Source organism: Dendropsophus ebraccatus, chromosome 10, assembly GCF_027789765.1.
Source record: "Dendropsophus ebraccatus isolate aDenEbr1 chromosome 10, aDenEbr1.pat, whole genome shotgun sequence".
NCBI lineage: Eukaryota > Metazoa > Chordata > Amphibia > Anura > Hylidae > Dendropsophus > Dendropsophus ebraccatus.
Genome location: NC_091463.1, coordinates 19,864,857 through 19,888,374, shown reverse-complemented (window position 1 = coordinate 19,888,374; position 23,518 = coordinate 19,864,857). Strand labels below are relative to the sequence as shown.

At 44.1% G+C, this 23,518-nt stretch overlaps 1 protein-coding gene across 1 annotated transcript in view; it reads right to left on the bottom strand.

Moving 5' to 3' along the window:
• Positions 1-22,897, bottom strand: part of LOC138802714 (extracellular matrix protein 2-like) — a 49,601-nt gene extending 26,704 nt beyond the window's left edge. The window contains exons 1-7 of the mRNA XM_069986314.1: positions 22,675-22,897; positions 16,393-16,587; positions 14,824-15,210; positions 13,342-13,626; positions 5,948-6,063; positions 4,837-4,969; positions 2,281-2,438 (exon numbers count right to left, since the gene is read on the bottom strand). Coding sequence (XP_069842415.1) covers positions 2,281-2,438; positions 4,837-4,969; positions 5,948-6,063; positions 13,342-13,626; positions 14,824-15,210; positions 16,393-16,587; positions 22,675-22,897 — 1,497 coding nt within the window. The remainder of the gene's footprint in view (positions 1-2,280; positions 2,439-4,836; positions 4,970-5,947; positions 6,064-13,341; positions 13,627-14,823; positions 15,211-16,392; positions 16,588-22,674) is intronic.
• Between the last annotated feature and the right edge of the window lie 621 nt (positions 22,898-23,518).

Sequence of the window (23,518 nt, the reverse complement as noted above, 5' to 3'; positions counted from 1 at the left end):
CGGGGCATGGTCACATGCTCCTCCATGTACGCCATCTTATGGACAGACTCTCCACAGAGCAGGACAGCACAGCCTGGAGTAGGGGAATCTTTTATTCTTTTAATCTTTTATTTTTAGCTCTATGAGGTACACAAGGAGATGCTGTCAGTAAGTGCAAAGCGCACTAATACTGTACCCTGAGCAATTTTATTATAAAGTGGACAACCCCCTTTAAGTTTCAGTAGGAATCAATACAGATAGTAGTCTAAAGGATAGGGGTGCTCACCTTCCCAATCTTGTTAGTAATTACATTATATTGAATTGTTTTGATGAAAAGTGCAATGAGGTGGTGACCACAGTGAAGAAGGAAGTAACTAGCTTCTCCTCATATCTGTGCAGTGTCCTACTGTGCATGTTGTCATACTTGTTGGTTAGGTCTGTGAATTTGATTCTTTATCTTGAATATGTGTTGTTTTATATAAAGATTTAGCATTTACAATACTCTTCTGTAATATTTGGTATTTGGTATTCTGCTGCCACCCTCTGTTATGTTCCGGTGTGTAACTTTGTTGTAAAATAAACCGAGATTAACTTACATACAATTCACCTGCCTTGTGTGAATGGTGTTTTAGGACAGCTGACCATATTTGTCTTTTTTCTGTCTTCCAGTTGGGGGAGTGGCTGCCTCTACTTGGTCGTGCACTCCACCTATCCCACCCAGGTGGTGCAATTATTTTTGCAGGTAAAAGACGTATCTTGCATGCCCAGAGCATAGGCGTATTACACGCCATGGAGAGGCCATAGTACAGTGTAGGGTCTTCCCTGATATGAGTCCACCTTATCGTGGTGGGGTGGTTTACACTGTTTGCAAATAGTAACCAAGAGCCTCATTATTTTTGTGGGAATTTTTTTTAGCAGTTGGGAGGGCTGCTTTTAACTATTTTCATTTCTGTAGTGGGTCTGTATCTTGCTATTGCGGTGAGCTGTTGTATTTTTCTGTGTTTTTGTGTGTTTCCAATTCACCTAGTCATGTGTTCACATAGAAAAAAATCTAGGTCAGAGAGGAGTAGGTTATTACTAGAGATGAGTGCAACTGGAACATGCTCAAGTCCAATCATTTGGCATTTTAATAATGGTGGTTGAAGAAAATGGATGCAGCACTAGGGAGTCGGGAAACCATGGATAAATCCATAGGCCATAGGCTGTAACTATGTTTTCCACGACTCCCTAGGGCTTCATCCAACTTCTTCAACCACCAGTATTTAAATGCCAAATGATTGGACTTGAGCATGTCCCAGTTGCACTCATCTCTAGTTATTACTATTATTAACCAGAAAGCTTGTAGCTTAGGGGGGAGTTTAGAGTATCCTTCCTCAGAAAAGAATGTGAGCCTAGTACCTAGCCTAAACCCAGGATTACTAGGGACAAGCTTGCTTTTGAAAAAGTTTATTCCTTGTTCCTAAAAAATTGTAAGCAGTGATTCAGAAGTTTTGGAGAAAAATTGTACATGGACTTTCCAGGGGTTTCAGGCCTAGTGCAATGTGGAGATCATGTTATGAACCTTGCCTACAGTTTTGAAAATTATAGAACCGGGAGATAAGCAGTGAGCCGTGCCAGAGGAGTCATACAGATAGGAAATTCTTACCAGACCCTCTTGCATCTGAGCTCATTACAGGGGTGTAACTACCACTATAGCAGCCATAGCGGCAGCTATGGGGCCTGTTGCTTCTGGGAACCCTTTTGTCCCTACTGCAATACACTGGGCCCCCTGAGCTGTCAACATTTGCAGCACCAGGTGTCCAAGCGAGCCTACCTGGTTCTTCAAATATCCCTTTAACTGCAAGCAATCCTAAAACTGATTGCAGTTATGACTAGACTTGAAGGCTTAGTGGTCGGTCTGGAAAGGGGGGCCCCATCAAAAGTTTGCTATGGGGCCCAGCCATTTCTAGTTACGGCTCATTGTATTGCTTGAACACTGTACCCTACTTTCATAAGAAGACTACTTAAGGCCAGTGGACTACAAGAAACAGGTAGCCTACCACAGACACTATTACTCGTGGGTAGCATCTCAGTTTGAATACAGCTTGTTGTTATCAGAGATTGTTTCTCCATCATATGAATGAGTTCATGTTTTCAGGTCAACACAGTTGCACCTGCTCTATGACCCCATTGTCTGGTCCTCACTGGCTCCTCACCACCAAGACTACCTTACTTCACTTCATGAATAGCGAGGTAATAACTAGCTGGTTCCTCGAGACACATCGGCATATAAAGTTTTCATTCAGAAAAAGTTTTCAGTACCTGTATGGTGGCCGGGAGTCCTGACGGTATAGCCCGGAAGTGATTACGATTAAGACGTAAATAAATCAGCTTCTTTAAGGGCCTAAAAGTCAGAGGGGAAACATTTCCATCGTGAAACCCATTACCCTCCATTTCAAGGGTTAGTAAATTACCCAGACCTAAAAAAAAAAAAAAAATAACAAGCACATCAAGATCAAACCTTTCAGTGTATTTTGTGTAATTTTACACCATCTTCTTTACTTCACTGGTTTTCCTGCAATTATAAAAACAGTATGAAAAAATCTAAATTTTCAGGATTCTGTCAACACAGACCCCTCCTCTACTAACAGATCTCTTCATAGGAGCCATTCCTCCAGCCTCGTCAGATTTATGGGCCCGGTCACAGCTGCACCCCCTGTGACCCCTATAGTTATGCCACTGCTTCTACTGCTGGTTCTTGCTATACTATTGCAGATTGTTAACATTGTTTTTATTGTGTTGATTTTCAGCATTGTTTTATTGTGTTTTCAGCGCAGTACAAAGAGAATCACCCACGCAGAATGGAAAAACAGTCAATGGCATATGTAGATTGTGACATAAAGGAACAGTAAAATAATAGGAACCCTGAATAATAGGAACCATTGTTACCTACGCAATTGTTCTTAGTAAGAACAATAGTTAACACATTAGATCTTTGCTGTACCCTTTGGCGCTGCTCTCGTTGCAAGGAACGCTCCTGGGACCGATAATCGGCCCATGTAAAAGAGACGGCGAGCAACCGAGGATAGGGAAAATGCCCGAACCTCGGCTGATTGTGTATTTTGAGAAAGCTTCAAAATGTATTGTCATCTGTTGCACATCTTTCAATAATGATAACGGCAAACTGACAGCATGGATATACATATATCCGTGCTGTCAATTTCCAGATCACACAGCAGTACATACTTACCTAGTGCGCTGCTGCTGTGATTTAGTATCCTGTTCTCTGGCTGTATTGTCCAGCCGCTGTATCTTCATGACGCCACTTTCTCCAGAATAACTGAAGGAGGGACCTGAAGATCCAGCAGCTGGGAGAGCCGGATAACAGGATGCTGAATCACAGCAGCAGCGCACTAGGTAAGTATGTACTGCTGTGTGATCTGGAAACTGACAGCATGGATATATGTATATCTGTGCTGTCAGTTTCCATCTCTGCATGAACAATACATGGATCGTTCACGCAATGCAGCTGGTCAATTTGTCATGCCGTGTAAAGACACAGCAAACTAACGCTGATCTCGCTGATCAGTGCTCGTTTAAGGCCGACAAATCTATTCGTCTAAAAGAACCTTAAGCTTGACCAAGCACATTTACTAGGAGACATATCTCTGTGGAATCAGAGCTATTAGATCAGGCATGGGTAACCTTCGGCTTTCCAGCCATTGCCAAACTACAATTCCTATTATGCCTCAACAGCTAAACTTTTGGCTTTGGCTGGCCAGGCATGATGGGAATTGTAGTATGGCAACAGCTGGAGGGCCGAATGTTACCCATGCCTGTCTTAGATGGTATAAAAGAAATCTACTTCCAGTTACAGTAAATCTTGATGACTTATCATGTTCAGCCTCTATAATGGCCCCACACAAGTTGTTGCTGGGCCTGCCTCACGAGTGGCGCCAGAAGACATGAAGTATATGTTATACAAGGATGAGCTCTGCAGTATATACTGTAATGTATTCTGTTTACAAAGCCTATTTCATCATAAAGTATCTGCACAGTGTAAGAGCAACAATAAACTCTATCCTGGAGCATCTTCAAAAAAATCTGGAGCACGAGAAGCACACGGTGTCACATGAACATATGATAAATTACCATGCTATCTAACAAATGTGTTGCAAACCTCAAAGCTATATTGCACAATCATGGCGACAACTTGGACAGATATTGGCTCGAGAAAGAGATTTTTTTTTTTTTTTTACTTAGGATTGTAAATTAAGAAAATAAGAAACAAAATTCCATTAAAGGGAATCAACTCTTCTCTCCAACCAACTATGGAAGGGCACAACATAGGTATACATAGAGTGGAGGTGTCTCATTCCAAGATTAAAATAAGGCTTCTTCATTTCGATGTTAATTTTAATCTTTTTTGTGGAGGGTAGCCTGGTGACAAGGCCCAAGCCACGACAGTAGCAGAAGATGGTTTATATCCGGTCCAAATCTGTGTACAGTCCATATGGACATATACAACATGATGTGCATTGGAACCAGGTTAAGACCTGCTCTGTCCACAGTCACAACCAGACCCTATGGTGGGCCCAAAGCAACCATCATTCATTATGGTTAACAGGCTCAGGTCCCACCGGCTTTACTAAAAATCGTGCAAGAAAATGAGGGTAGGGCTGACATAAGAGTATGCCGGTCTTAATAAATCTCCCCCTAAATGTCCAGCATGCTTCTTAACTATCTACCCCCAAAATGTTAGACAAGTTGGTACCTCAAATTCAGGATTATCAAGCACGACTGTGAGATGATGAAGCACAAAAACACATGTAAAGAAGGTAAAAAGGCAAATAATTCCTATCTACATTTAATTCTTACCCCGGAAACTGTGTCGGTTTAGTTCCAGAAGTTTATTGTCGTTGACTTTCAGTTCCTGGAGAGATGTTGGGAGTTGCGGCAGGAAAGTCAGGTGGTTCCCATCCAAATTAAGCCGCTTCAGTTTGGTTAAATTCTGAAATGCAAAGCTAGACAACTGATGTGCATGGACTGAGATATAGTCAATTCAAGTCTAAATTATGTCATCGAAAAGCCACCAGTAAAGGCTCAGAAGGTATGTTTATTCCTAGGGAGGTAAGTGATTAGCATTCACCTTCCTGGCTCCCGCTGGTATACCATGCCACCCCCACTGTGTGGCTGCTGCTGGGTTTGGATTGTGGTTGCACCCCCTTAGCCAATTAGTGCTGCTGATTGGTTGGGTGGACCTGTGACTAGTGATGAGTGGACACCAGAAAAGTGACTCTCAGCATTAAACTTCTGGTTTCTGGAGAAGTTGGATGCCGTCCTAGGGTGTCCTAGAAAACATGGATACAGTCATAGGCCACAGAATATATCCATGTTTTCTTGGCAGCCCTAGGTAGTCCAATTTCTCCAGACGCGAGTTAAATGCCAAGGGTTTTGACACTTATCAGATTTTTGCTTATCCCTACCTGTGAAATCGGATTGAAGAAAGGGTGGCATAATATTGACAGCAGTATAGAAGCCAGGGAGGAGAGCGCCAATTTCAGCAGGGCCAGACAACTCTAATGTGTATGGAGGCCAACCTTTTCTCTCTCTCAATGGTGTTGGGGGAGAGAAGGGTTGGACATGATGGATTTCGACTATGTTATCATTTAGTTTTCCAGGAGATAAGCTGCCACCAGATCTGTCTGGCAGTAGCTTACATCCCCTTTCTCTATGCACACCCTAACAAACATTTGTGTGTATGGGCTGAACGGGAGAGATAGTATGGGATTGTCAGCCAAATGAATGTTAAGTTGAGAGCTATTGAAGTCATTTGGGCACCTTCACATCACATACTATTTACTAGACCTAAAAACTCTACAGTAGGGTCTACATAGGCAGCACATCCAGTCCATGATTTAACCATTACAGTGTAATTCTTGGATGTCATGATGGCAGGACACAGGATGCATACTTTTACATGTATTACCTTGAAGACATCATCTGATAGGCCAGAGTCATCCAGTCTATTCTTGCTTAAATCCAGCCACTCTAAATTCGGGAGACCTGCAAAAGCTCGGGCGGGAAGTTTGGAAATCTCATTCTCTGGAAGAGAAACATGAAATAAAAAGAGTTCAGTGTTACCTGGTTTATGCCATACACCACTTACATACAGGGCCAGTCTTAGGGGTGTGCACAATTGCTATCTAACAAATGTAGAACGATCATACTGGAGCATGCTTGAGTTGTGCTCATCTCTAGCTGTTTTGGCAACCATCTAGCACCATTATTTGGATGCTCTATGAATATATTATTTGGGTACATTAGTTAAAGGTGGGGATCAATAGAAGGTCATGTACAGGCCAGCCCTAACACCGATAACTAAGTCAATAACATCATTCACTGTAACCTCTAGATAAGGAAGCATCCTGGTCCTTTGTGGTTTAGCATTTGAAGACGTTCTCCTGAAACCATCAGTGGGCAGGCAGAGACCTATTATTATGAGTTTATTTTAGTTATTGCAGTGTGGGAAGTAATGTAATAGTCAGTGGATTAAGAGTCAATTTATCATTTAACTACACTAGCGCTTTGGCATAGAATAATTGAAAATTATTTAAAATAATTTAACATTTTTTTAAATAGTAAAGGGATGGGGAATCTACAGTCATCCAACTATTGCAAAATTACAATTCCCATCATGCCTGGACAGCTAATGCTTTGATGATGGGAACTGGAGTTTAGCAATAGCTGGAGGGCCGCAGGTTCCCCATCCCTGCTTTAGTTTTATAAATGGTGGATTTTGTATCGGGCCCCAACCACTTCACGTTCATATCTGACATTGACATTTCTTGGCACACCATTTTCGTTCACTTCAGAGGTTTTTCGGTGGAAACAGGATGGGCCATATAAGGATTTACTGCAATTCACTGAAAGGGGACAATTTCCTTTCACCCCTGAGGAAGATACAGGACATACTCTTGGATGCACATGAAAGTAAACCTCGGAGATGAAGAGATAGACTGTCCCTGAACTTGCGCAGTAGAAGTCACATGAGAATTATTAGAACAAATAAAACCTTCTTGGCTTTCTCTAATAAAAGACTCTAAAACCATCAAAACAGTCCACAAAATGCAAACTATACAGGTTTTCTATATTAAGAAAAAGCCCTACTGATATAGGAAGAAAAAAAAAGTTATAACCAACCGGTTGACCTCAACTGCCGCCACATGTGAACTAAAAAAAAAAAAAGTAACATAATACTACTGTCTAAAAAATAAAAATAGCCTATACCCCTTTCTATAAAATGATACATATGTGGGCAGCAGGTGGCACCCATATGGGCCAGGGGCACACATAAGCAATCACTGGTTTCAATCAAATTCCTGTTGATTCAGATATAGCAGGAAAATGGATGGAATAACTTAGCATTACCAAGCGTGGCACTATGTGTGAATAATCCAAGAGTAGCATGCGTTCATGTTACTATAAACTTTTCGGCATTTTGTGCTTTGTCCTTAGAAGGATATACAGTAAAGAAGCTCTGTGAGACTTACATCAATGACCTGATTGGTAGATCATCCATGATCAGTCTACTTGCTAGGATACCTGCCTACTAGTGGCTGTGCCTGGTAAAACAGCTCATCCTACTGTACAATGAGAACAATGACGGGGACAAGGGCACCTCTGTCCTCGTAATGTGCTGGCTGGTAGGAGGCCCAGAGATCTTACCAATAAAACTTTGGTTAACAATCACTGTTAGGGTGGCCATATACCTTTAATAACTGTTGGCCATCACTTATCTCTCTTGTCTTCTGCATACACATGAACATTCAGCATGGCCAAATATTCCTGTTCTCTCTCCGAGGAGGGGTATGCTGCAGTAGCTTATGTCTCTTAGAACAAAGGGGTTGGGCAATGATTTTCCAATATGCCTGACCCCAATGACCTAGGTATCCCCTATCCAGTAGATTTATTCTTGGAATAACCCCTTTAAAGCCTTTCAATATCTAGGAAGGCAGTGTTATATTCAGTCGTTGGCTACACTTTTTTCTTAAAGTGACCTATTTAATCATCAAACATCCCCGATTTAAAATATTCTACTGTTTTGTATATACAGCACCAATACAGATTCAGGTGTCTTCATAGTATCCCAATCCTGCAATCACGTGATACTCCAGTCCCCCTGTCCTCTCTTATACTGTTGATTTAGCAAGAAGAGGGAGAAAGGATGTGGGAGAAAAGATGACAGCAGGATCAGGGCTTGTTTGTGGTCTGTAACCACATTGATCCGTGTAGGAGCTGTATACACAAAACAGCCCCCCCCCCCTCCTCTTTTGTTATTGTAGAGCAGCAGAACCTTGTAAGTGCATGATGTAACAGCTCAGAAAGTTCTGCTTTGTCATAGCGGAGCGTAACAGGTAATTCTATTCCTCTATATCCTTTCTGTGCTTATGTCATTCCTCATACTGAAAAATATAGTTATAGGAGAATGTTGACGGGCTTGATCCATACGCCAGAGGAACATCTGGAATAGACTATGAAATAAATGTCTCCTTCTTGATGTGTTTGTGACGGCGTGGGCTATAGCTAAGCCAGCTCTACCCCAGCGCTGTCATGGCTGAGGCTGTACACCTGGTGTAGGTACTCGCAGTGCTTCTACGCTGCTGTGTCATGTGATGTATGTTTAGTTTATTGCTTAGCGGATTAACTTGTATTTATGCGGGTTGGGAAGTGCCTGCTTTAACTTAAGCCACTTTTCTTCTTCACGTGATCAGATTACTAAACAAGGCCAGATGTGTGGACGCAGAGCTGGTGGAAAGCATCTACCTTGTGACTACACAGAGACATATATATTACAGACGCCGCCATCAAATGACAGGAATAGTGTAGACAGCACGGCTCCATTATCTCACATCTAACCAGGCTCCACCCAATGCCTATTCCAACACCACAACCATGCCAAGCGGGCCAGCTGTGTCTCTGGTGCCTGGTTATTATCACGGTGAATTGTGACAGAACGCTGCTCCAATGAATGCAGGACAGAGTATTTCAGCTAACACCTACAAGCCTGCATCTATGAAGGGGACATTGTTGCCCTTTTAGGTCTCCCTATACTAATTCATGTTTTACATGGATAGACTAGAGGCCAATGTGCTACAATCTGAATATGAAGGTTACTATGTAAACCAGTGTTTCTCATATCCAGTCCTTACCCCATACAGAGAACACCAGTGATAATACCTGATGCACTGAATATAATTATATCACATATGAGGCAGGGTCCTCTCTCCCTATGTAAGCCCTCACAGGTAGGGTCCTCTCTCCCTATGTAAGCCCTCAGGGGCAGGCTCCTCTATCCCTATGTAAGCCTTTAGGGGCAGGGTCCTCTCCCCCTATGTAAGCCCTCACAGGCAGGGTCCTGTCCCCATATGTAAGCCCTCACAGGCAGGGTCCTCTCTCCCTATATAAGCCCTCACAGGCAGGGTCCTCTCTCCCTATGTAAGCCCTCACAGGCAGACCCCTCTCTCCCTATATAAGCCCTCAGGGGCAGGGTCCTCTCTCCCTATGTAGGCGCTCAGGGGCAGGGTCCTCTCCCCCTATGTAAGCCCTCAGGGGCAGGGTCCTCTCTCCCTATGTACGCCCTCAGGGGCAGGCTCCTCTATCCCTATGTAAGCCCTCAGGGGCAGGGTCCTCTCCCCCTATGTAAGCCCTCACAGGCAGGGTCCTCTCTCCCTATGTAAGCCCTCACAGGCAGGGTCCTCTCTCCTTATGTAAGCCCTCAAAGGCAATCTGCTCTTTCCCTATGTAAGCCCTCACAGGCAGGCCCCTCTCTCCCTATATAAGCCCTCAGGGGCAGGGTCCTCTCTCCCTATGTAGGCCCTCAGGGGCAGGGTCCTCTCTCCCTATGTAAGCCCTCAGGGGCAGGCTCCTCTATCCCTATGTAAGCCTTTAGGGGCAGGGTCCTCTCCCCCTATGTAAGCCCTCACAGGCAGGGTCCTGTCCCCATATGTAATCCCTCACAGGCAGGGTCCTCTCTCCCTATGTAAGCCCTCACAGGCAGACCCCTCTCTCCCTATATAAGCCCTCAGGGGCAGGGTCCTCTCTCCCTATGTAGGCCCTCAGGGGCAGGCTCCTCTATCCCCTATGTAAGCCCTCAGGGGCAGGATCCTCTATCCCCTATGTAAGCCCTCACAGGCAGGCCCCTCTCTCCCTATATAAGCCCTCGGGGGCAGGGTCCTCTCTCCCTATGTAGGCCCTCAGGGGCAGGCTCCTCTATCCCCTATGTAAGCCCTCAGGGGCAGGCTCCTCTATCCCCTATGTAAGCCCTCACAGGCAGGCCCCTCTCTCCCTATGTAAGCCCTCAGGGGCAGGGTCCTCTCCCCCTATGTAAGCCCTCAGGGGCAGGCTCCTCTCCCCCTATGTAAGCCCTCAGGGGCAGGCTCCTCTCCACCTATGTAAGCCCTCAGGGGCAGGCTCCTCTCTCCCTATGTAAGCTCTCAGGGGCAGGCTCCTCTCTCCCTATGTAAGCCCTCACAGGCAGGGTCCTCTCTCCCTATGTAAGCCCTCACAGGCAGGGTCATCTCTTCCTATGTAAGCCCTCATTGGCAGGGTCATCTCTCCCTATGTAAGCCCTCACAGGCAGGGTCCTCTCTTCCTATGTAAGCCCTCACTGGCAGGGTCATCTCTCCCTATATGAGCCCCTGCGGTTAGGGTCCTCTCTCCCTATGTAAGCCCTCACAGGCAGGCCCCTCTCTCCCTATGTAAGCACTCACAAGCAGGCCCCTCTCTCCCTATGTAAGCCCTCACAAGCAGGCCCCTCTCTCCCTATGTAAGCCCTCACAAGCAGGCCCCTCTCTCCCTATGTAAGCCCTCACAAGCAGGCCCCTCTCTCCCTATGTAAGCCCTCACAAGCAGGCCCCTCTCTCCCTATGTAAGCCCTCACAAGCAGGCCCCTCTCTCCCTATGTAAGCCCTCACAAGCAGGCCCCTCTCTCACTATATAAGCCCTCACAAGCAGGCCCCTCTCTCCCTATGTAAGCCCTCACAGGCAGGGTCCTCTCTCCCTATGTAAGCCCTCACAGGCAGGGTCATCTCTCCCTATGTAAGCCCTCACAGGCAGGCCCCTCTCTCCCTATGTAAGCCCTCACAAGCAGGCCCCTCTCTCCCTATGTAAGCCCTCACAAGCAGGCCCCTCTCTCCCTATGTAAGCCCTCACAAGCAGGCCCCTCTCTCCCTATGTAAGCCCTCACAGGCAGGCCCCTCTCTAGCATTGTACTAGGTCATGTACTTTATTTATGTTGTTTTCTATATGTTATGTTACGCCCTATTAACCCTTTATTATATGTACACTGCTCTGGAATGAAAGGTGCTTTAACAATAAATAATAATAATCTGGATACTGTTGACAAGCTGCTGTTGACAGATCTTTATCGCTAGCACATCAACAACCCAACAGTCTGGTCAGTATACATCTAGCTAACACACAAAGAACATTTGGTGCTGACGTTCTAATGAGGTATTAAAAGATTTTTTCTGCCATTGCTGCAGCAGACGGGGCCTTACAACTCCCTAGGTTCACAATGAGGAATAGGTGAGAAATTAGTTAAGGAATTGAAGAGGAATCCGCTCTAATTTCAGTTTAAAATTATGTACAGAGCAATCTCCCATTGTGTTCACACTGCTGAACTTCTGCCCAAAAAGAATTGACATGTCAATTCTTTGGGCGGATTCTGCAAGAGGAATCCTATAGAAGTCAATGGGTGCTTAAATTCTGCTTGCATTCTACTTGAATTCCGCTCAAATTCTGCCAGAGCTGAATAGACGAGGAGTTTCAATCAGAAAACTTTCCTCTACAATTCCTCGAGAATTCCTTAGTGTGAACCTACCCTTAGACTGGGTACCATGCAACTCTACAGCCTGTTACAGACTCAGGCCTTGTCCCTACCAGAAGTTCCCCACCAAAGGCAGCTTAGTCCCACCCTCCACTATAAAGCACCCTGTTAGTTCCTGAGTGGGATCTTCTAGTCTAGAGGAGGAGAAAGAGAGGTTCTAGCTAGTAGGTGTATTGCAAAGTACTATGGAGTGCTAAAGCCTAAATGTGGGGTAACTAACACATAGGGTACACCTTGTCTATGTCAGGGGTGGCATTCCTTACCTATTCAGGACATTCCAGTAAGCTATAGGATCATCTGCAGCGGAGTAAATTGCAGATTAAGCCGAAGTACTCCACTGATCTTCGCTCGTCCATCTCAGGGAACCTTGAGTGGCTAGCTACACCCGGTTGTGCAAGACTGGGGCTTGTGCTACCAGACTTGGTACTCCCTGATCTTTCCAAACCGTGAGTATGAGTTCTTCTATTAAGATTTGTTCACCAAGCCAAGTTGCCCCGACAGAGTACTGCTACTAATTAAAACACGCCCCTTCGTAGCCCCTTAACCTTTAATAAATCAAGCCAATCTACTCTTCCACCTAACTCCTTAAACCAAGCTAACGTACACCGAAACTGCCCTGTTCACACTATATACCTCAAGCACCCAGTCTAAGCCCTCTGTGTTGTCCATCAGGAGAAAGGACTGTTGTTTTTTATATATTTTTTTGCACCTTGCTGCCAAAGTCTGTTTTGTATTGCACTGAAGAATTCAACAGTAAACTGTTCAACTTGTTCAACTTGTGACTACTCTGTGACTACTCAGCTATACACCTAAACCTGTATATACCTCAAAGTCATGTGTTAGCATACTTAGGGGTGGGCATACCACTCCTAAAAAAAAACCTCTCTCTGGACAGTTCCTGACATGGACAGAGATGGCAGCAGAGAGTACTGTGTCAGACTGGAGACACTACTTCCTGCAGGACATACAGCAGCTGATAAGTATTGAAAGACTTAAGATTTTTAAATAGAATTAAATTAAAAATCTATATAAATTTCTGGCACCAGTTAATTAGATTTTTTTTTTTTTAAAGATTCCATGCTAGGAGAATGAAATCATAAGTAGTGTATATGACCACCCCCCTTCCCCAATAACACACCACAGACCTATAAAAAAATACTACAATATCTATCATTCCGGGATACCTAAATAAATATAGACCCCAAACTCTATAGATACTCACACTTCCTTGTTCCCACAGCTTGCAGTCCTCTTCACATCTGGGTGCTGATACAGACTATGGTGGCACCCAGAACTAAACAGGACTGCAGGAGCACGGAGAGGTGAGTATACAAAGAAGACACAGCACTCCTAAGACTTGATAGCTTATAGGCTGTTGGTTGTCAAGGAACCTGCAGGCCAATAATTCTCCTGTACTGCCACCACTGGGGAAATGTAGTATTACAACAAACATATTCCTCTACTTCTAATAAAACTGGTGGCATTTCTCTTACCTGCCAAGTAGAGAACCTTCAATCCTGGGTCAGTCATGAGCGGCAGGTAGGTCATCTTTGTGTTGGCACAGGCGATGGTGGATTCAGAGAGGAGACAGCCGCTGGGTAGAGAGGGGACGTGAGGTAGTGTCGGACGGATGAATGATGGCACACTGGGCATGGTTGGGGTCGGTGGCAATAACTTAGCATCCTCATGTTTGTTAGGTTCCGTGTGTGGAGTCTTTGGTTTCCTTGTGCTTGGGATCTGTGATGTCACCTTTTTTATGGATTTGTTCTTTGCTTTCTCTGAGGATACAAAAGAAGAGCATTATGATTACATATGTATCACTGTAAATATGTTTATGGTGGTAAAATTTAGGCTCTGTTCACATTTGCATTGGATTCCCATGTGGTACTCATCATTTTACAGGAGAGATGAATCCAGCGCTATTATTACCAATAAGTCTGACAGGACCACCAACACAGGAGACCCTGATAGCAGTGTGAACAGTGCCTCAAAGTGGTTCCTTTTGTGGATTAGAAAAGTCTTCCAAAAAGATACTGCCCCCCCAGGATGAGTCTGGTATTACAGTTGATCTCCATTTGAGTTAAAGTGGACCTGTAGCCACCCCAAGAAATGAGATAGTACTACAATTCAGTAGGGTGTCCTAATCACACACCTTTTTACAGTTCAGTTTCTTGATACTCCCACCACAAGATATGTGGGTTTATAATTTGTCTGAAAGTTCAGGGAAAAATCAGATGGGTGTGAATTTTTTTGGGAAATCTTTATAGTGTGAGTGGTTATACAGTCAGGGGAACAAATCTTACATAGCTCTGACTGTAAAATCACACCCGAAATTCCCTCCCATTATTAAAATTAAGCCCACACCCATCTGACTATATCCTGAATTGAATGACAGTAAATCTAATATTTTGGGGTTGACTACAGGTCCTCTGTAAGGCCCTTTTAGACAGGCTGATGTTACCAAGATAACAAATGTGCTGAGCCTTCACAAGATTCGATCAGTTGAGATCAATCGCTTGGCCCTTTAAATTCTAGTGCCCAACCCCTTTAAGACAGAGCTGCAATTCCAGACCCATCCCATGACCAAGAGTGGTGTGGCGCTTTTATTGGAGGCAAAAAAAAAACACACCTTTCTTCTACTTCGGGACAATCCCTTTAAAGGGAATTTCTCCTTATTTACATATACAGAGATCTGTCAATCAGGGGTAGGGACCTCCCCATTCACTCACAGACCAATTACCATCTGAATATAAAGCTGTAGGTGGAGCCATTTAAAGTGAGTCAAGTGAGTGGAATTGGTGTTTGTGTCAATTCTTATTTTCAACTGTTGCAAAACTATGACTCATAACATGTTTTTACTGCCGACATGCTGGGAGTGGTAGTCTTGAACCAGATGGAGATCTACAGGTTGGAAACCACTGTCAAAATATAATCTAGCCATTGGCCGCCATTGTTGGTTGGTTTACATATCTAACCCTCTTTTGGCTGCTTCTTCTGAGGGGTCTTCAGGTCTTCGACTTCTGAATTTTTCTCCCCATTCGTCTCTTTTTTTGGCTTCACTTCTTTCTTCTGGACGTTGGTTTCTTGTTTTCTATTATTCATTTCCTTTTTAGCTGGAGATTTCCACTGGGTAACATCCACCAGTCTGTGTATTGCCGGTGTTTTCTTTGATTTCGGTGGCTTTACGGTGGTAGTGTTAATATACATTGTTGTGCTCAGTCCCGCGGCTGGTGTGGATGTCCTTGCAGTTTCCCCTTTGACCTTCAGCTGCTTTGTGTCCTTTTTTACCTCCTTGTTTTTTTGGGCTGTTGCTTTTGCTTGGCCGAGCGTCGCTGCTGACTCAAGGGGAACTTGCGTAGTTTCTGGAAGATACAAGATCTCGATTACAGTGATAGACCTGATATACTTAGATACAATAACTACAGCAATATGATTCTTAGGTGTAATGGAAACAATAAGAAGACTAAATGACTGAATTAGCAGATATGATCACACTCTTCAAATAGACCCACTGAATACTAGTTAGAGGACTGCAATATAGTCCCTATTACACGGGGCTATCAGCGCTCGTTTGCTCTTCGTTCCCCGCTCGCTGCCGCTGCTATTGCTCGTGTCAGCAGCGAGTGGGTGAGAGCTGGGGGGGCCACGGAGAGGTGCAGGGGGGCTGCCCGGGTGATCACTAGATCCTATTCCAAGGAGCGACGACAGCAGAACGCTGCTATATGAGTTGTTTGTCTTTCAACATGTTGAAACACAAACGACTACAAGGATCAGCCAACATTGTTCATGTCGGCTGATCGTTGTGTTCTATTACACAAGACGATTTTCGCCCGTAACGGCCCATAATCGTTCTTTGTAATAGGGCCTTGACACATACTGAAAGGTAAGAAATATGCCATCATCCTCAGCGCCCCTTGCACAATAGAAAGCTATCAGCAGATTAGATTTGTTCAGTCTGCTGATAATTTCCCTTTAAAGGGAATCTGTCAGCTCCCGGGCCCTACCTAAGGTGATGACAGTGTGATGTAGCTGGCAGTCCCCTAGTGAGCATGATGCCTTTTGGTAATTTTCCGTGCAGTGGATTATGTACAATCTCAGGTCTCCTACAGTACTGAAGAGTCAAAGCTGTTTGTGTCACACTCTCGCACACCTCACCACTTCTACCCGTCCCTCCTTTTCATGAATAATCAATGCATGCCCAGCCTCCTGCTCACTCAGCTGTCAGCCAGTGTCTCTGATTGCAGATCAGTCCTCTGTAGGCAGGTTATGTCTAAAAGAATCACTCAGATATAGTTAAATCATTTAGCCCAAATGTGTTGGAGCTGTGGTCTAGGGGTAACAGACCTGCCCGCAGTTTATTCTCTGGTTCAAATCCCCTGATGGAAATGAAATATAGGGCCCATGAGCTGACAGATTCCCTTTAAAGTCAACTATGTCCGACTGATTGACTTCTTATAAGGTAAAACAATCCAATGAAACAACGTTTCATTCTTGAACTGACACTATATGGAAAATCCAGAGTCCCGGATAGGATCAGTACTTACCTGTTTTCATACAGACAGGGCAGCATTCACCCGGAGGGGTGTGTAATTTACCACCAGGACATGTGATGTCCTCGTCACAATCCAGAGGCTCGCACACTTTCTTTCCTTGGTCACATACACATATGGTACATCGCTGAGGGGACCAGGCCGCACCATTGTACATGATCATCCCGTTCACCAAGCATTGTCCTTTTCCTGATAGACGATAGACCAATAGGACATGAATGATACAGCTGCATGTAATACTGTCTCATTTCACCAAACACCATAAGGTTGTTGCTACAGGTGGTTGCAGAATTACCCAAATTCTCTCATACACATTTAGATATAGCTACTTCCCAACTAGTATAACCTAGTGACCTGGACCTCTGGACACCTCCAGACCTCTAATACTGCAGGGAGCGATGTGGCATCAGCACTAAAGATGAGCAGACCTCATGCATGCAGCATTTGATTACCAGTGGCTGAAGAAGTTGGATACAGATACTGTAGATAGATAATAAATAGATAGATAGATAGATAGATAGATAGATAGATAGATAGATAGATAGACAGATAGATAGGAGATAGATACATAGATAGGAGATAGATAATAAATAGATAGATAGATAGATAGATAGATAGATAGATAGATAGATAATAAATAGATAGATACAGTGGCGTAGCTACCAGAGTCGCAGCGGTCGCCGCTGCGACCCGGCCCGCTACGAGGGGGGGCCCGCGAGGCCACTGCACTGCTCCCCCCTTAAATTACTCTTGTGACCGCAAGCATTGATTTGCTTGCGGTCACAAGAGCGTGCTCGTCCGGGCCTCCGGCTGATGCGCGGCTGCCGGGGGTGTCCCATCCTATCCCGGCAGCGCGCCGCATCAGTGAGCTGCCTGGGGCCCTGACTTCCGGCACAGGAAGCGCACGTCAGAGACGCTTCCTGTGTCAGAAGTCCCAGCCCCGGCGTACAGGGAGCTTACTGATGCGCCGCGCTGCCGGGGATAGGACGGGACACCCCCGGCAGCCGCGCATCAGCCGGGGACAGCGCCTGAAGAAGAAGAGTATCGCCGGGGGAGCGGGTTGTCAGGTGAGTTTGTGTGTTTGTTTTTTTTAAATACTGCTTAGCATAGAGGAAAGGGGGGGGGGGCATCTATAATGGGGGAAGAGAAGGGGGGCATCTATAATGGGGGGAGAGGGGGGCATCTATAAGGGGGGAAAGAGAACAGGGGGGCATCTATAATGGGGGAGAGTGGGGGCATCTATAATGGGGGAGAGGGGGGTATCTATAAGGGGGGGAGAAGAGGGGGCCATCTTCAAGGGGGGGGAGTGGGGGCCATCTATAAGGGGAGGGGGGCATCTATAATGTGGGGGAGAGAGGGGGCATCTATAATGGGGGTAGAGGGGGTCATCTATAAGGGGAGAGGGTCATCTATAAGGGGAGGGGGGAGAAGAGGCCATCTATAAGGGAAGGGGGGTGCAACATGCAGTGGGGGCCATCTATATATACTATAAGGGGGTCACATAGTGTCAGGGCTACCCACTAAATGAGGGTGTAAAGGGGCCAGTACAGATGTGCAGTGTGTATAGAGATGAGGATGGTGTCAGTGTGAGGAGCCTAATATGTCTGTCTGGCAGATTCTGTGGATTCGTGGCTCGGAGAAGTTCTCATAACGGCCCAGGATGGATGGAGAAGATGAAAAGGAAAGAACTCCGATCAGACAAGACGTCCCCTGTGAGTCACCTGATATATCTGTGCTGTAATTTATATGGTGTATACAACCTGTGTGGAGCTGCTTCCACCTCTATATGAGTGTATGAGGTGATAGTGATCTGTGTACAGTGGATCTTATTCAGTAGCAGAGGTGGTGTTAGTCAGTATGTGGCGGTATTAGTCGGTATGTGGCGGTGTTAGTCGGTATGTGGCGGTAATATTTGTTACTTGTTATCCGGTACTGTGTTTTATTGGTCTCAGTATACTGGTTTTGGTCAGTAACAATATGGTGGTGATGGTTGTGGTGTGGCGTTAATATTTGCCCCTTGTATACTTGTATTATTGCCAATATTGGTCTCAGTATACAGTAACAGTATAGCGGTAATATATATGGTGATAATATTTTCACTTCCTATATGCTGGTGTTATTGGTAATATCTGTCTTGGAGTGTATATATATATATATATATATATATATATATATATATATACATACATACATACATACACACATACACCTACCAGTAGCATCACTTGGTCGTGAAAGGGGGGGGGGGCCCAAGTTGACCTCTCGCACCAGGGCCCAGGAGACATTAGCTACGCCCCTGGATAGATGGATAGATAGATAGGAGATAGATAGATAGATAGATAGATAGATAGGAGATAGATAGATAGATAGATAGATAGATAGATAGATAGATAGATAGATAGATAGATAGATAGATAATTTGGCTTTATACTTTTCTTCTGGCCTATGCAAATACACCATTGTGTTATTACGGCTTTTTATCTGCAGTTTTCTATGTAGTTATAACTTGATTACTATACTTGTCACTGACATATTCCCATAAGACATCACGCCGCCCCCTATCCTTTCTTTTCACCCCAGAGGTAATGACATTATTTTCCTTGAGAAACACTGCAGCCTTTTCCCACTGCTCCCAGACGTCAGATTATACCTATATACAGCAATGCTGCGGCAAAGGTAACAATTCCCCCCCCCCCCCCCCCGCTTTATACTCACTCACTAGCTATGAGCCGCATGATTTATATACAGTATATATGATGCACTATAGTAGTTCTACTCATTGCTCATCAGCTATTAGTACAGGATCGCGTATAATCTGAAGAATGGAGGATCAAGGGTAAAGGTAACGGCTTGTGCCAACTCCTCGGCTTAGTGATGCCAAGCATCTGAAACCAATATTATACAGAGGAAGCGGAATAATGATCTCTCCATTACTGGGGCTGAGGATTATTAACACTTTCCTTCTACATGGTACAAGCTAGGAGGAAGTCATAAAAATATTGGAACGTTCCAAAAACGTCAAGTTTGATATTTTTACGGGAAATGGGATGACAAAGACAATAGGACATGTATAGTATAGATAGGGACATAGTACAAAGGAGTTAGGCATATGATGAATTGAAGCTATAGGACCATATTGGGTAACGGCATGAATGACTCTTACCTGGCACCCCCCACGGAGTGCACAGAGCCAGAAAGAGCTGTACTCAGTGGTTATGCTGGGTTACTACAGCTCTGCTCCCCTTTAAGCCAAAGAGTGCTGAGCTGCAGTAACCCAGTGCAGCCACTACACAATGTATGGCGCTGTCTATCTCCAGTTCTGTTCTCTGTGTATGCAGGAGCTCCTGCTCTGGCACAATTAGGACAGTTAAAAAGCAACTGGGAGGTATGCTTTAAGGAGTGAGAGATTTATGTCCTGAAACGGGATGTAACCTCAATGCTTTAGGACACTGGACCTGACCATTAGGCCTGTACCTCGCCTTGATCACTTCTATGTTGGTCCTTTTTCCTGCAGATCTATCAGCTTTGTTTAAGATCATCTCCATAGGGAATTATAACTGAGAATTTATTGAGAACATTATAGTCTTGATTCATTAAAGGGGAACTGTCAGCAGGTTAGATGTATCTAACCTGCTGATAGCTCCCTAGTGGGCCTCAGGCACTAAGGATGAAGGTATGTTTGTTACCTTCATCCTTGGTGCTGTTCTTGTTCTGTTTATTCTGAAATCCTCTGCCCGGTAAGCCATTAGGAGCAGTGGGCACAGCCCCTGAGCACCGATTCTGTCCCCAGCCCCGTCCATTGATAATAATTAGAAGGGGCGGACTGGTAAGGGCCGTAGCGCCCGCCCCCGACCACGCCCCCCTAATAATTATCAATAGAGTGGTCGGCTGAGGGTGGGTCAGATGGGTGCTCAGGGGTGGTAGCCTCACCCCCAGTACAGAGGATTTCACAACTAACAGCACGGGAACAGCAACAACAAGAAGGTAGGAGACACATACCCTTATCCTCAGCGCTCAATGCAAACTAGGGGGCTATCAGCAGGTTAGAGTCGTCTAACCTGCTGATAGTTCCCCTTTAAAGTTGACAAAGCTACAACTTTCATACATATTTAGAACTATATTTAGAACTACTGCCCCTAGTGGCTGACTTTTGACATATATATTTTAAAAATCAAAGTTATACAGATTTATAAATTATCTTCCAATTCTTATCAGCTGCTGTGTGTCCTGCAGGAAGTGGTGTATTCTTTCCAGTCTGACACAGTGCTCTCTGCCACCTCTGTCCATGTCAGGAGAGGTTTGCTATTTGAATATGCTCATTCTCTGAACAGTCCCTGCCATGGACAGAGGTGGCAGCAGATAGCACTGTGTCAGACTGGGAAAAAAACACCACTTCCTGCAGGACATACAGCAGCTGATAAGTACTTGAAGACTTGATTTTTTTTTTTTTTTTATTAATTTACAAATCTGTATAACTTTCCGTTACCAGTTGAGTTTTTTTTCTGGAGTGTCCCTTTAAATACCAATGTCTCTATATGGTGTTAACATTTGATTTTTTTCCGTTAGCTTTGGGAGAGATCCAAACATGCAGCAGGGGCAGTGTGGAATACACATATGTCCTGCAGCTAACCTGCTATCCTCCTCTAACCTACAGACTATCTCAGGACAGCCTGCTGACCGCTTCAAGGATAATAACTGAAAGAGATCACTGGATTTTTGAGGTGCTGGTGTATTCTGAATTCTCTCTGCAAAAGATAAAGAGATAGATGATAGATAGATAGATAGATAGATAGGAGATAGATAGATAGATAGATAGATAGATGATAGATAGAAAGATAGATAGATAGATAGATAGATAGATAGATAGATAGATAGATAGAGAGATAGATGATAGATGATTGATAGATAGATAGATAGATAGATAGATAGATAGAAGATAGATAGATAGATAGATAGATAGATAGATAGATAGATAGATAGGAGATAGATAGGTAGATAGGAGATAGATAGATAGGAGATAGGTAGATAGATAGATAGATAGATAGATAGATAGATAGATAGATAGATAGATAGATAGAGAGATAGATGATAGATGATTGATAGATAGGAGATAGATAGAAGATAGATAGATAGATAAGATAGATAGATAGATAGATAGATAGATAGATAGATAGATAGATAGATAGATAGGCAGGCAGGCAGGCAGACAGATAGATAGATAGATAGATACGAGATATGCTACATTTACACGGAGCGATAATTCACCAAATCGATCATTTAACGATTTTGAAGCAACAATTTGGTTTTATAACGATCAGCGTTTAGACGAATAAATCGTTCTAAAAATCGTAAGAAAAATCGTTAATGCGATCGTTTTTAAGATCGCTTAAGCTCATCTTTTACATAGGGTGAATCTTTGAAAGACTGTTTACACAAAATGATCTGCGAATTTTTAGCGACCGATGAACGACGATTTGAGAACATGTTGAAAGATCAAAATGAATGATTTTTCGCTCATCGCTTGATCGTTTGCTGTGTTTACACGGAACGATTATGGCTTAAATGTGATCGTTATTGCGAAAATTCAAACGATAATCGTTCTGTGTGAACGCAGCAATAGACAGACAGACAGACAGACAGATAGATAGATAGATAGATAGGAGATAGATAGATTCTAAATGCAGTCATTCATTGAACTAGGTTAAGTAGCTGAATCCTGAGCCTCTGTATAGGTCAGTCCATTAGGGCCAATGGCTCCCCATTCAGGAGTGACAGGAGATGACTCTATTCGAGTGCACAGGTTGACACCTACATAGGCTGGTCTTGTATATGATAGATAGATAGATAGATAGGAGATAGATAGATAAATAAATAGATAGATAGATAGATAGATAGATAGATAGGAGATAGATAGATAAATAGATAGATAGATAGATAGATAGATAGGAGATAGATAGATAGGAGAAAGATAGATAGATAGATAGATAGATAGATAGATAGATAGATAGATAGATATTTAGATAGGAGATAGATAGATAGATAGATAGATAGATAGATAGATAGATAGATAGATAGATGCAGCCATTCATTGAACTAGGGAATGTAGCTGCATCCTGTGCCTTTCTATAGGTCAATCCATCAGGGCCAATGGCTCCCCCTTCAGGAGTGACAGGTGATGACTCTGCACAAGTTCTCTTTCCCTGTATGAAATGGCCCTGTGTGGCCTCTATGAGATGACAGACAGACAGATTACATATAACCAGACAAGAATCTTACCTGCAACTAAGGGGTTGCCCAGCATCGCTGCGTCTCCTTTGCTTTGCCTGCTACTGCCGCGCGCAGGGACCTTCTTAGTTGAGGACGTGTCTTCCACAAAATTGGAGTTACTTGTCTTTGAAGCCTCTCGGTGAAGGCTCGCGCCTAACTTCTCTTGCGACTTTTGGGCCCAGCAAGAGGATCCCAGAATAACGAAAACCACCAGGGTAAGAAGTAGATTCATAGTGTCTAACTTGACTATTAAAGCCCTAAAGTTGGATGTTGGTATCTGCTCCTGCAAAGTGACTGCAAGAAGATCGACCCCAGCCTATTCCAAGAGGAGATTTCCTGGAGGGCTTAACTTACACACAAGGTGAACTCCTTTCTCCTTCCCCTCTACAGAATTTATTTTCTGTCCAAACAAACACTTCCATCACTTGTGATCACCTTCGACTACGGGACGCAAACAGCTCCTCGGGATGGTTTCTCTATGCCTTGAAAGCATTGGTGGAACAAGCCCATAGTTTTTATCAAGCTTGGGAGAGATTGGACGTTTCTAAGTGTTTGGAATATAAAATTACCGTAGAGCATCTTGCAGCTAGGTCTGCGGCCTAGTCCCCATGAATAGGACCTCTGTTTGTTCACAAGCAACACTCAGTAGGGTTGGTGGAGGGGGGTTGGAATTGCGCTCAGGTTAATACACAGCAACCTTTCTCTGCTATTTCCTGTGTAGAGTTGCTATGTAGACAGAGCTCTGGAGGAGCAGCATATGGAAACATGACACATTTCGAGTATACCGATACTGCTTCGAGGCTGAGAAATTTAGGTCTCAGGGGTCAAATGAAATTCGACAAGTTTTCATATT